We start from the raw sequence: 14,218 nt of genomic DNA, 5'->3' as shown, positions 1-14,218 counted from the left end.
ATGAAGCTCTCAAAATCATAAAGAGAAGGTAGCCATCAATCTAAACAAATGCAATTTCTCGACTTCTCAATCCACATAATAGCAACAACAGGTTAACAGTCAAAGAAGTAGCTCAAGTGGACGACATTAAAACAACTCTTTCTCCAAATTCTTAATTTGAAAAGATACAATTAGACGCACAAACTCTGATCTCGCACAGATCACTGATCAAAGAAATATCATTTTTCGCGACGACGGATATCAGAAGAACTATCTCGCAGAAAAGAAATTCCGAAAGCACGACATTTTGAGATACCAAGTACATACTTGAGAGCTAATTTTCTGTATGAGGACTTGATCTCCTGATCCGAAGAATCCCTCGAGACGTTCAACACCTCATAAGGATCCTTACGGACTGCGGGAGCCGATGAACCCTCCGGCTTCGCAGGCGCCATCTCCACCCTCCTCCGATTCCCTCGATCAATTCACGACCACCATCGCTTCAACCCGCCCAAATCAAACGCCAAACACAAAAGATACCCCCAAACTCTTCATATTTATCAAAAAACAGAGCGTCAAGAACAAATATAAACCCTAAACAAATAGGCGAAAAGATAGCAGAAGGAATCGAATCGCTCACCAAACTGCAACGAATTTGGCCCACAGAACGCGACCAAAGTCCACGAGTTTCCGATCGGATGCAACAAGAGAAAAACTAGGGTTTTCTGGAACGAGAGAAGGCAAGAAATCGGAAATTCGGGGACGCGATTCAACAGGATTTCCTCTTCTCAGATAGAAAAAAGAAGAAAAGAATTGAATTTCTAGGAGTATTTATATGACCGGCGTGCCTCGCATTTTTCATATTATTTTGATGGAAAACTCGCTTCGCTGGAAAAAAATTAGTTACATAAAACACAAGTTGCTGGATGGTCACTTTGCCACGTCAAAAAAAAAAGACGCACCGACACTTTTCGGCGGACGTGCTTGCGTTCTGATTTGTTGGCTTGTCGTTTGAATTTTTTTCTCTTTATTGTATGGTTCAAAGTGAAAAAGTTAAATGAGAAAACGCATAAGCGTGAGGAAAATCTCCCTTGAAATGAACCTTTAATTTTTTTGGAAAATAATAGTGTACGTATAACAAATAAAAAAACATATAAAGTCAAAATGTGCTTTGGTTGAGGTAAGGTAATACAGGGTTAAATATATAATATATTAAAAACAAATAATATTTGAAAAATATCAATGTGAGCCTCCGAAAATATCACAATAAGATCACAATATTTGTGATACAAAAATAAAGAAGAATATATTTGCTACAACCATTTTTCGTGGGTCAAGTAAACACTTCGGTTTGGGATCCAGATCTAGGTTATGGTCTGCACAATCGGGTCCATATCCAAGCGTACGAGTCCATGCCCTAGTTTTACATAGACAACTTGGTACATATCTATGCTTTGAAAAATTGTTAGTAGAACTATAAAAAATATTAAATTATATAATTACCCCAAAAGCAAGATTTATATTTCGGCAGTCTTTAAGAAGTATTAAGATAAGAATAGGAACAAAAACTCTCATACCAACAGAAAATGGGATCCACCGTCCTCTAACCAAGTGTACTTGGATTGGGCCTCCTAAGTGATTCTGGACCCGCCCTGGACCTGCATCACACCTTTGCCATTAATGATCCCCCAATTAATGCTCTCTTTCTTTCTCTAAAATGCTTGTTTATTGGACGACTTGGCGATCAACGATTTTCAATGAAAATCGTGGTTGCCAAATAGTTTGTGAGGGAATTTGGCAGCTACAACATTTTCAAATAGATATCACAGGTTTTGAAGCGAGAAAAATGTATGATATAGCTTTTTTTACCCTTTCAAATAAGAGACTTTTGTTGCTGAGAGAAATTTTCTGAAATGTATATTTTTTTGATAGAAAACATTCTTTCACAGGTGGAAAAAAGATTGTTAAAAAGAAAAAATTTATTATTTCACTCCCACTACCAAATTCACTACATCTCACTAAACGAATTTGAAAACCAATCAGTGAATAGCAAAAAGTGATAATCTAGAAAGAGTGAGAGTCACATGATATATATGATAATTGAGAGAGAGAGTCATACTATATACGTGGTTCGACAATAACGCCTATGTCCACAGGCTAATAAAGTCTTCTTATCTTAAGTTTTTTCAACTTGTTTACATGTTATATACATTGCATTAGTAACTGGATGAGCTTGCCTAGGAGATGAGATCAACTTCTTATCTTTTCCAACTTCATCTACATTATCAAAAAAATCTTTTTCTCCTAAATTATCTCTTGAGCTATCGCCACTTGTGAGAGGCCAAATGTGGTTATCGACATCTTTGAGAGACTAATCGATCTCTAGTTGTTCACGGCAAATGTGGACAGGTGTATCTGGATTGTGATCATGCCAAACAAATCCGGATTCGATAATGTGCCCCTTCAAACTGGGCAGAGGTGTGGTCTACACGTCGAGTTTGGGTCTGAGATAATGGAAGGCGATGGTGTGAGTTTTATGAAAATGTTATTTAAAATAATATTTTTAATTAAAATCAAGTGAAAGCCAAATACCAAAAATATAAAAACAGACTCGCACGAATGGTGGAGTCTGGGTCGATCTCAGAGAACGAAAAATACTTCATATTCAAGCAAACAATCTAAATTACTCTTTATTGCCTAAAAAAATTAATTAACTAAATAAACAAAATAGTGTTGCCCCTGCATAGGGCTTAAACAAATAAATAAAATGTCTTATTATAAACCCAAGTGAATTCAATTGAATTAAAAATAAAAAAACTAATCTAAAAGGAAAGCAAAAAGTCTTCAGTGCTTGACTCCTTGTGTCTCTTTATATCCCTTTTAGGTTGAACACTTTTATGTGGTTTAATTAAGAGCCCTCTCAAGGCTTTCTGAGGGATTGAGGAGACCTCAGAGGGTACTTCAGGGGCATGAAAAGGGCTCTACCGCACGTTTTAACGCTTTCCTACAAAATACAAAATACAAAACACAACACAAAGCAGTATGAGGAAAAACTAACAAGAATTTAATAACTAATGATAAAGGATTCAGCAGAAACAAGATTTGAATTAACTAAACATAACTAAACTATGAACTAACTTGTAACTACCTAAAGCACTAAGAGACAAAATAACAAAATCACCTAACTAACTATAATGTAACTAATGTAACAAACTAAGGACTAAATTAATTCAAGAAATCAAGAATTCAAGAAACTAAAGTAAACTCAAGATTAAGAACATAATCAGCGGAACATGACAAACTAATTAATTAAACTAATATGAACAAATTGATAAAGAAAACAATTAACAATAACATAAAAAAAATTTGTGAACAAGAAACTATGCTAGTCGGCTAGTCTAAATTACTTAGAACTATTATGACCTATATGCAGGATGGAACATTAACTAACAAACAACGGCTAAAACATTTTGTATGATATTTTAAAAACAAACTAACTTACTTCACAAGAAAATCTAGAGCTAATGTTATCTAATTAATTAATAAGCTAAAGAACAAAAAACGATAGTCTTTAAGAAGTATTAAGACAAGAATAGGGAAAAACACTCTCATCTCAATTAAGTTTTGTATCAACAACTTAGTTCAACTCAAAATGGGACACACCAAGTGTACTTGGATTGGGCCTCCTAAGTGATTCTGGACCCGCCCTGCACCTGCATCACACCTTCGCCATTAATGATCCCCCAATTAATGCTCTCTTTCTCTCTCTAAAATGTTTGTTTATTGGATGACTTGGCAATCAACGATTTTCGCGTTCAATGATTTTTAATGAAAATTGTGGTTGCCAAATCGTTTGTGAGGGAACTTACAATTCATCAACAATTTAGTCGAATTTGGCAGCTACCACTTTTTCAAATACATATCACAGGTTTTGAAGTGAGAAAAATGTATGATATAGCTTTTTTTACCCTTTCAAATAAGAGAGATTTTTGTTGTTGAGATAAATTTTCTAAAATGTATATTTTTTGATAGAAAACATTCTTTCATAGGTGGAAAAATGATTCTTAAAAAGAAAATTTTTATTATTACACTCCCACCACCAAATTCACCACATCTCACTAAACGAATTTGAAAACCAATCAGTGAATAGCAAAAAGTGATAATCGAGAAAGAGTTAGAGTCACATGATATATGATAATTGAGAGAGAGAGAGTCACACGATATACGTGGTTCGACAATAACGCCTATGTCCATAGGCTAATAAAGTATTCTCTATGTTTTTTCAACGTGTTTACATGTTATATACATTGCATTAGTAACTGGATGAGCTTGTCTAGGAGATGAGATAAACTTCTTATCTTTTCCAACTTCATCTACATTATAAAAAAAATATTTTTCTTCTAAATTATCTCTTGAGCTATCAACATTTGTGAGAGGCCAAATGTGGTTATCGACATCTTTAAGAGACCAATCGATCTCTAGTTCTTCACAGCAAATGTGAATAGGTGTATCTGGATTGTGATCATCCCAAACAAATTCGGATCCGATAATGCGCCCCTTAGGTGCGATCTACAAGCCAAGTTTGGGTCAGAGATAATGGAAGGCGATGGTGTGGGTTTTATGAAAACACTTTTTAAAACAATATTTCTAATTAAAATCAAGTGAAAGCCAGACACCAAAAATACAAAAACAAGCTCGCACGAGTGGTGGAGTCTGGGTCGATCTCATAGAACGAAAAATGCTTCATATTCAAGTACACAATTTCAACTACTCTTTATTGCCTTGAGAAATAAAAATAATAATTAACTAAATAAACAAAATAGTGTTGCCCCTGCAGAGGGCTTAAACAAATAAAGAAAGTGTCTTATTACAAACCCAAGTGAATTAAATTGAATTAAAAATAAAAATCTAATCTAAAAAGAGAAGCAAAAGTCTCCAGTGCTTGACTCCTTGTGTCCCTTTATATCCCTTTTAGGTTGAAAACTTTTGTATGGTTTAATTAAAAGCTCTCTGAGGGCTCCCTGAGGGCTTGAGGGGACCTCAAAGGGTACTTCGAGGGCACGAAAAGAGCTCTACCGCATGTTCTAACGCTTTCCTACAAAATACAAAACACAAAATAAAGCAGTATGAGGGAAAACTAACAAAAATTTACTAACTAATGATAAAAGGATTCAGCAGAAACAAGATTTGAATTAACTAAATTAAACTAAACATGACTAAACTATGAAATAACTTGTAACTACCTAAAGCACTAAGAGACAAAATAACAAAACCACGTAACTAACTATAATGTAACAAACTAAGAACTAAATTAATTTAAAAATTCAAGAAACTAAAGTAAACTAAGGATTAAGAACATAATCAGCTGAACATGACAAACTAATATGAAAAAATTGATAAAGAAAACAATTAACCAGAATTTAAACAAAATCTGTGAACAAAAAACTATGCTAGCCGGCTGGTCTGAATTACTTAAAACTATTATGACCTATATGCAGGATGGAACATTAACTAACAAACAATGGCTAAAACATTCTGTATGACATTTTAAAAACAAACTAACTTACTTCACTAGAAAATCTAGAGCTAATGTTATCTAATTAATTAATAAGCTAGAGAACAAAAACCGGCTATTGCTATGTTAACAAAACAAACTGTGCAAGACCAAAGAAAACAATTCTGAACAGAGCTAATTAAATAACGTGATGCAGCTCTAAACTAAGTGACTGAATACATAAAAATCATCTGCTACAAACATACCTAAATGCAAGTACTATCCACTGTTCTAAGAAATTGTTAATTGCTAAAAAAAGGAAATTCAGCTAAACTTCTTCTTCTTTTTATGCTAATCTAATTAATTACAATGTTGAACTAACACATTAAATTCAAAACTATTCTAGTCAACATAATGCAGGATTTACATGAATAATAAAAACAACTGAGAAAAAAAATCAGAGATAACGATTACACTACTAATTCGACTATTTGTTAAAACCGCCAAAAACGATAATCCCTACTTACACTAATTTCTAAACTAGGTATTAAGATTAAAATATGTAAGTAATGAAAGTTTAACTAACTAATAAAACCAATAAAAAAAACTACCTATTCGATTGCAATAATAAGAAAAATTAAAATTACTAATATGTGTACTTACCGATTTCTAATCTCGGTTACAAACTAACTTAACAAGAACACAAAAGCTAACCATCAAAAATTCGAATCAGCAGCAACTAAACTATCCTAATCTTGAGAGTATACAGCCGACCTACCTGACATCAAAAACATATTTCAAAAAAAAAATGATGCTAGAAACTAAATCAGGTAATATTGAACCTCTTTTTTTTATGATCCAAAAACCAAATCAAACATTGAAATGTGTTGTAGCTTATTCTAACCTAAACAAATCAAGAAACACTAGAATATATGAAACCTTACACTACACTAACGATCCACTGAAATCAAGACTAACTAATATTTAAATCAAGAACGACTAAACTATCAAAAATGAAATATGTATTTTTTTCCTTTTTATTTATTTTCAGATGCAATAAACATAAACAAATCTAGATTAGTATTCAGATGATGCGCTGCACAACTAAAACTATGTGTTATGCAATGTTTTATGAGATGTAAAACCCAAAACTATGATGAAAAACGGAGAGAAAGAATATCACCTTACGGATCACTTCCGACGGAGGGGTTAAGAAGAGAAGATGGTGATTCGAATTATGCACACGTTGTCCCAACGAAGAGAAAGAAGTTGCCTATGACGAAAGGGTTCGAAGCTAGAAGAAAAAAGAGAAGAAGGAGAAGAGGGAGAGAAAGAAATCGACAAAAGAGCACGAGAGAGAGAAGAGAGGGGAAAGAAGGAGGGGGCGTGTTTTCCAATCTGGAAAAACGTCCTCAGCCTTCTAAACTACTATTTATAATATTATATTAGATTAAAACAGATTTGTTAAAACAAGTCCAAAAGTTTTCAATAATTTCAAAAAAAAAACTGTTTAGAAAAACATGTTTTATTTCTAAAAATCAAACTTCCTAAACTAATTAAAATTATTTAATCAAAACCTAACCTAATTAAAATATAATTAAGAAAATTCTTAAACTAATAAAAGCATTGAAAAATTCAGGGCAAGCTTTGAAATACACGATTTTTTGATAAATTCAATTTCAATGTGGTTTCTCAAAACTAATGATAAAAATGAGTTTTTAAATTGATTTTCATATGGATCATACATAAAATGCATAAATGTATGCATGATCAAATATTCCTATGCTTATCGTTTGCTAGTTTTCGAGCAAACTGAAGCAAAAAATACTAAATTAAAATAAAAACTTAACTCACTTTCCTAGGAATCACGATTGCATTTACCACATACAACAAGCTCTTTCAACCCCTAAGTTACTCCAGTGGACAAGTAAAGTCTCATGAAGGTTTGCAGTAATGCTACCCACAAACATCTGTGTCATGTATGCATAAAAATTAAACTTCAAAAAGCATTAGTCAATTGAGGAGTTTGTTTTCACAAATATTTTATGGCATTACACTTTCAAAACATAATTAGAGTCTTTTACAGACAACCACATAATAAAACATTATCTTTCACTTTTTTAAGTATCACAATCATTTATGCTTTATTCTCAAAAAAATAAATATATACTTGTTATTATTTACTTATCCCCACTCATATATTTTTTGCACAGGTTTTCTCAATATTTGCTTCTAAGCAGTGAAATTTTTCTTCTTTTATGTTCTTTTCTTTTTCTTGATTTTTAATTTTTTACGCACGTTTTCTTTTCTTTCTTTTGTTAAACACTATTTCAAATTTTCAGTTTCATGACCCGTGTAACGAGCTTTCAGTCAATGACTCTCAGGCCAGATGACCTTACGACACCAGATACAAAGTATCCCTCAGACTTAATTGCTCGAGTCACTAGACCTTCAATTTTTATAGTTTTATGTATAGTCTACTTCTCTGTCATGTGCAATGTCAATATTTATTAGGCTCTCTATAAAGTTTGTGTAATAGGCTTTTGGGCTGGTGGCTCTCAAGCTAAATGACTTTAGGAAACCAGGTGTAAACACCCCTCAGGCTCTACTTGCTCGAACAAAATAGGTCACAGATATCAACTAGATATAGAAGTGATCTCCTTCGTTATACTTTTCGACGTGAGAATCAAACACTTCAACTTATGACTGAGCCCAACTACTAGAGAATATAAAAATATCAAACAACTAAATCTATGCTCTTTGTCACTTTTTGAGCTCTTATTTTTTATGTTGTTCATTTGCTTAGGTTTTCAAAAATAAAAGTGTGCATATTCATACTTATAATTCAAAATAAACTTTAACATGCATCTATCATCATTTCTTTGAAATCCACATAAACAACCATGTTTTTCTAGATCAGTGTCCGAATTTTGTTTTTCATGGGGCTTAAAAATTTTCTAAAAATATTAGATTTTGCAAAGCAATCATATAAGTTCAAACTCATTCCTTAAAAGCTCAAATTTTTATGAATTGTCATCAAAAGTGTAAGTACACAAACAGAAAAAAGTTTGGGTGTGCAAACTACACCCTTTTTCATGCTTGAATGACACTGTACTCAGTGGCACTCCCACATGCTTGCATGAAACTGAGTGAATGCATATGAGAACAAAATAAATGGAAGGAAAAGAGTACAAGTCACCTAATCTACAATGTGGAACCTTACCTAATATGGCATGTGAATGGTTCTGTAGAGGTTCCACCTATCTCACAGTTATGCAACTCATAAAGAGAAAAATGCAATGCATACATGCTCTGGCATCCAACTCATGAAGAAAAACTACCTAAAAACAAAAAAACTACTAAAGCTACTAATAATATATCATAAATATGGGTTTCCTCTCATAAAGCGCTAGATTTTACGTCCTCAACCAGACGGATCTCTGGCGACCCTTCATTGTCCATGAGATCAATGGATGTGAAGTCATACTCAATCAGAGGTTCTAAAAAAAAGAGTGTCATTTGTGACACTGTGCACTATGTTTCCTTCAACTCTACCCTTCTGGACCCTACGATGACTCTTTAGACTGAAAGAAAGGAGTTTAGTCTCCTATGAGGACTAGTCTCAAATGATGGTGAGTCATAAACCGAACGACTAGCTTGACATGCATCCAACTGTGGATCAAATTGCTTTCCTGTGACATCTGTCACCTGAAAACAATCCTCATGTCTTGTCACTCTCTTGGCAACATTAAAGATATGCAAGCGCACACGCTTGCTACCCAAAGAAAGCTCCATCTCCCTAGTATGACAATTGATACGAGTATGGGCAGTGACCAAGAATGGTCTACTCAGAATTATGGAGATATGGCTAGCAACATCAGTTTCCTCCATGTCCAGGACAAGAAAATCGACAGGAAAGTAAAAGTCCTCGACCTTGACTAACACATCTTCCAAGATTCCTCACGGATACTTGGTAGATCTGTCAGCCAACTGTAAAACAATAGTTGTGGGCTTCAAATCCTCAATCCTGAAAGTGTCATATAGGAAACCCGGCAAAATGTTCACACTTGCCCCAAGATCGAGCAATGCATGCTCAATAGTCATGTTTCCTATAACACACGAGATAATCGGTGCCCCAAGATCTTTGAGCTTAGGTGGGGCTTGGTGCTGAAATACAGAGCTCACCTGCTCAATCAAGAAGATCGTCTTGGGCAACGACCTCAAATTTTTCTTCTGCGTGCAAAGTTCTTTGAGGAACTTTGCATAGACAGACACCTGTTGGATGGCATCGAGCATGAAAATGTTTATGTGAACCTGCTTGAACATGTCAAGCATCTTGTGCGTGCATGCCCCATGCTTGCCAAAATCAATTAGTTTGGTTAGGGCCTGAGGAAAATGGGACCTAGGGATATACGAAGGAGAGGGCATAGTTCGTGGGCCCTGCCTGCTTTCCTCTGGCCTAGTGAAAGAGATCGACTGGTCAATTGGTGTGGCAGTGGGCTCGCTAGTCGACTCCTGAGTAGGGTAAAATGTCTTCACACTCTGAAGGGTCACAAAAGAATTGGCCTGCTCTTTGTGAGACTCTCTAAGGTGCAGGTCGTAAGACATGGGTTCCTTACCCTTCAGGTTGATGACAGACTGACTTGGGAAGTTTTCCTCGTTGCGTCTGCTCAAGGCCTCAGCCAACTACCCCATCTGGGTATCTAGCTTTGCTATCGACTGCGTATGAGAGCTAAGATTGGCCTTGATGTCAGAGAAGACTTCTAACAATTTCTTCTAAAAAGATGGCCTCGATGTGGGCTCCTGAGGATAAGGCAATCTAAGTTGGGGATGGGCCCGTGGAAATGTGAGATGCAGGTAACCTTGTGGGAGGTTACTTTGTTTGTGTTGTGTCTGGGGAGACATGGGGAGTGACTCTTGTAGAATTTTTCATGCAAAGTTGGGATGATTTTGTCATTCCGGGTTATAGGTGGGTGCATAAGGATCATGCACCAGTCTCGCGAAACCTTGGGCAACATTCACTTGTTTCTGAACGAATTCATGATAGAGTGGTGCTGTCGGACACTCATAAACAAAGTGTGTAGGACAAGCGCATAGCTTGCACACTTTTTCTATTAAATTTGTCAAAGTTGGGTTGGCCAGTAATTGATTTACTTTCCTAGTCAACTGGTTCACTTTGATTTGCAAATCATGCTTAGACACAATTTGTTAAATTCCTCCTTTCTTAGGACCACTAAGAACATGTGTGGTCCTATTAGTACGCGAGGAGAGGGCATGGTGCATGGCATTTTCGCTTAATGTCTCAAATAAGGTTCATGCCCTATCCTCACTCTTGAGCATGAATGTGCCCCAACATGAAGAATCAACCATTTGCTTGTCCTTCTCGATCAGACAATCATAAAAGTATTGCACCAGTTACCAACGAGGCACTTAGTGGTGGGGACACTTCCGGAGAAGATCTTTCATTCTCTCTTAGGTCTCATGAAATTGTTTTCCCTCAATCTGAAAAAAACTTGTAATAGCTTTACGAAACTAGTTCATCTTACCAATTGAGAAATACTTCATGAGGAACTCACGCTACATGTGTTCCCAAGTGGTAATCTGAACATTATCGAGGGCCTTCGGCTAGTGCTTGGCCTTATCCTTGAGGGAGAACGAAAACAACGTCAACCTCGATGCATCATCCCAAAAATTATTGATTTGCACCGTAGAGCAGATCTTGAAAAACTCATCGAGATGATGGTAGGGGTTTTCGTTGTTTAGGCCATAAAAAGATGGAAGCATCTTGATTATGCTAGCCTTAATCGCAAATTGTGGTGCTCCTATAATAGGTCTCGCGATGCAGGAGGCCAGAGTGCAAGCATTGAGAGTGAAGTACTCCCTAAGAGGATGGGTCAATTGTTGATCTTGAGCAATGGGGCCGGATCGACAGGCTCTCCTAATAAGAGACTCGGGGTACTCAACTAACTCAACAAGCTCGAAGTCAAGCGAGCCTCAGCGTCGCCTGTGCATGCACTAGAGGGTAGAACGATGTAGCAACCGTCCTAAGATACTAGTTTTCTACCTATCTAATGTGCAAAGCAGTCAAACCACGACAAACCATATAGCAGATAAAAAAAATAACTAGAGAGCAGTAAACAAGCACCACACACTTTCACCCAACAGATATTATGAAAAAATTAAACTATGAGCAGGGTACCAATCATGCACAATCACCTCTAAGGGTATTCTAATCGATGGGTTGTGCAAAAAAGGTAAACTGGTATCTAGGGTTTGCAAACAATGTGGTTCTAAACCTAAATGTAGAAAAGAAACTACACAATCCTAGTTAAGGAACATGGAAAAAGAAACTAAACAGTCTTAAGTAAATAACAGAAAGTAAACTAGCAACCTAAATAAATGTGAACATACAATGTCAATAAAGTGAATACTTGTATTACTCACTGTTCCCTGGCAACAACGCCAAAATTTGGTGTGAGTTTTATGAAAACGCTTTTTAAAATAGTATTTTTAATTAAAATCAAGTGAAAGCCAGACACTAAAAATATAAAAACAGGCTCGCACGAGTGGTGGAGTCCAAGTCGATCTCAGGGAATGGGAAATACTTTGTATTCAAGCACACAATCTAAACTACTCTTTATTGCCTTAAGAAATAAAAAAAATTAATTAACTAAATAAACAAAGGAGTGTTGCTCCTGCATAAGGCTTAAACAAATAAATAAAGTGCCGTATTACAAACCCAAATAAATCAAATTGAATTAAAAATAAGAACCTAATCTAAAAAGGAAAGCAAAAGTCTTCAGTGCTTGAGTTCTTGTGTCCCTTTATGTCACTTTTAGGTTGAACACTTTTGTATGGTTTAATTAAGAGTCCTCTGAGGGCTCCCTGAGGGTTTGAGGGGACCTCAGAGGGTACTTTGGGGGCAAGAAAAGGGCTCTACCGCACGTTCTAGCGCTTCCCTACAAAATACAAAACACAAAACAAAGCAATATGAGGGAAAACTAACAAGAATTTACTAACTAGTGATAAAAAAGTTAAGCAGAAACAATATTTGAATCAACTAAATTAAACTAAACATGACTAAACTATGAACTAACTTGTAACTACATAAAGCACTAAGAGACAAAATAACAAAACCACCTAACTAACTATAATGTAACTAATGTAACAAACTAAGGACTAAATTAATTTAAAAATTCAAGAAACTAAAGTAAACTAAGGATTAAGAACATAATCAGCTGAACATGACAAACTAATATGAACAAATTGATAAAGAAAACAATTAACAAAAACTTAAAATAAAATCTGTGAACAAAAAACTATGCTAGTCGGCTGGTCCGAATTACTTAAAACTATCATGACCTATATGCAGGATGGAACATTAACTAACAAACAATGGCTAAAACATTCTGTATGACATTTTAAAAACAAACTATCCATTGTTCTAAGAAATTGTTAATTGCTAAAAAAATGAAATTCGGCTAAACTTCTTCTTCTTTTTATGCTAATCTAATTAATTACAATGCTGAACTAACACATTAAATTCAAAACTATTCTAATCAACATAAAGTAGGATTTACATGAATAATAAAAACAACTGAGAAAAAAAATGAGAGATAACGATTACACTACTAATCTGACTATTTGTTAAAACTGACAAAAACGATAATCCCTACATACACTAATTTCTAAACTAGGTATTAAGATTAAAATCTGTAAGTAAATGAAATTTTAACTAACTAATAAAACCAGTAAAAAAAACTACCTATTCGATTCAATAATAAGAAAAATTAAAATTACTAATCTGTGTACTTACCGATTTCTAATCTAGGTTAAAAACTAACTTAACAAGAACATAAAAGCTAATCATCTAAAACATCAAAGACTCGAATTAGCTGCTACTAAACTATCCTAATCTTGAAAGTATACAGCCGACCTACCTGATGTCAAAACGAGAAACACTAGAATATACGAAACCCTACACTACACTAATGATCCACTGAAATCAAGATTAACTGATATTTAAATCAAGAACAACTAAACTATCGAAAATGAAATATGTATTTTTCCTTTTTATTTATTTTCAGATGCAATAAACCTAGACAAAGATAGATTAGTATTCAGATGATGTGCTTAACAACTAAAACTATATGTTATACAATGCTTTATGTGATGTAAAACCTAAAACTATGGTGAAAAGGAGAGAGAAAGAATATCACCTTGTGGATCGCTTCCGATAGAGGGGTTGAGAAGAGAAGATGGTGATTCCAGTTGTGCACATGTTGCTTTGACGAAGAGGAAAAAGTTGTCGATGATGAAAGGCTCCAAAGCTAGAAGAAAAGGGAGAAGAATAAGAATAAGGGGAGAACGAGGAGAGAAAGAAATCGTCAAAAGAGCGAGAGAGAGAGAAAAGAGGGGCAAGAAGGAGGGTGTGTATTTTCCTATATGGAAAAACATCCTCTCAGCCTTCTAAACTACTATTTATAATATCATGTTAGATTAAAAGAGATTTTTTAAAACAAGTCCAAAAGTTTTCAATAATTTCCAAAAAGACCCTGTTTAAAAAAACATGTTTTATTTTCTAAAAATCAAACTTCCTAAACTAATTAGAATTATTTAATCAAAACCTAACCTAATTATAATATAATTAAGAAAATTCATATACTAATAAAAGCACTAAAAATCGTAGGGCAAGCTTTGAAATACACAGTTTTTGAATAAATTCAATTTCAATGCAACTTCTTA

General features: G+C 34.7%; 1 protein-coding gene across 2 annotated transcripts in view; it reads right to left on the bottom strand.

The window, feature by feature from the left end:
- LOC149827415 (chaperone protein dnaJ 15-like) overlaps positions 1-773 on the bottom strand; it is a 35,172-nt gene extending 34,399 nt beyond the window's left edge. For both annotated transcript variants that reach the window (XM_090019357.1, XM_090019358.1), the window contains exons 1-2: positions 620-773; positions 307-528 (exon numbers count right to left, since the gene is read on the bottom strand). In XM_090019357.1, the coding sequence (XP_089875483.1) occupies positions 307-434 (128 nt within the window). In that variant the 5' untranslated portion in view covers positions 435-528; positions 620-773. The remainder of the gene's footprint in view (positions 1-306; positions 529-619) is intronic.
- Positions 774-14,218: the final 13,445 nt, after the last annotated feature.

The sequence above is a fragment of the Nuphar pumila genome, chromosome 10 (genome assembly GCF_984573655.1).
Source record: "Nuphar pumila chromosome 10, dmNupPumi1.hap1.1, whole genome shotgun sequence".
NCBI classification, from domain to species: Eukaryota; Viridiplantae; Streptophyta; class Magnoliopsida; order Nymphaeales; family Nymphaeaceae; genus Nuphar; species Nuphar pumila.
This window is presented reverse-complemented; position numbering and strand designations above follow the sequence as displayed.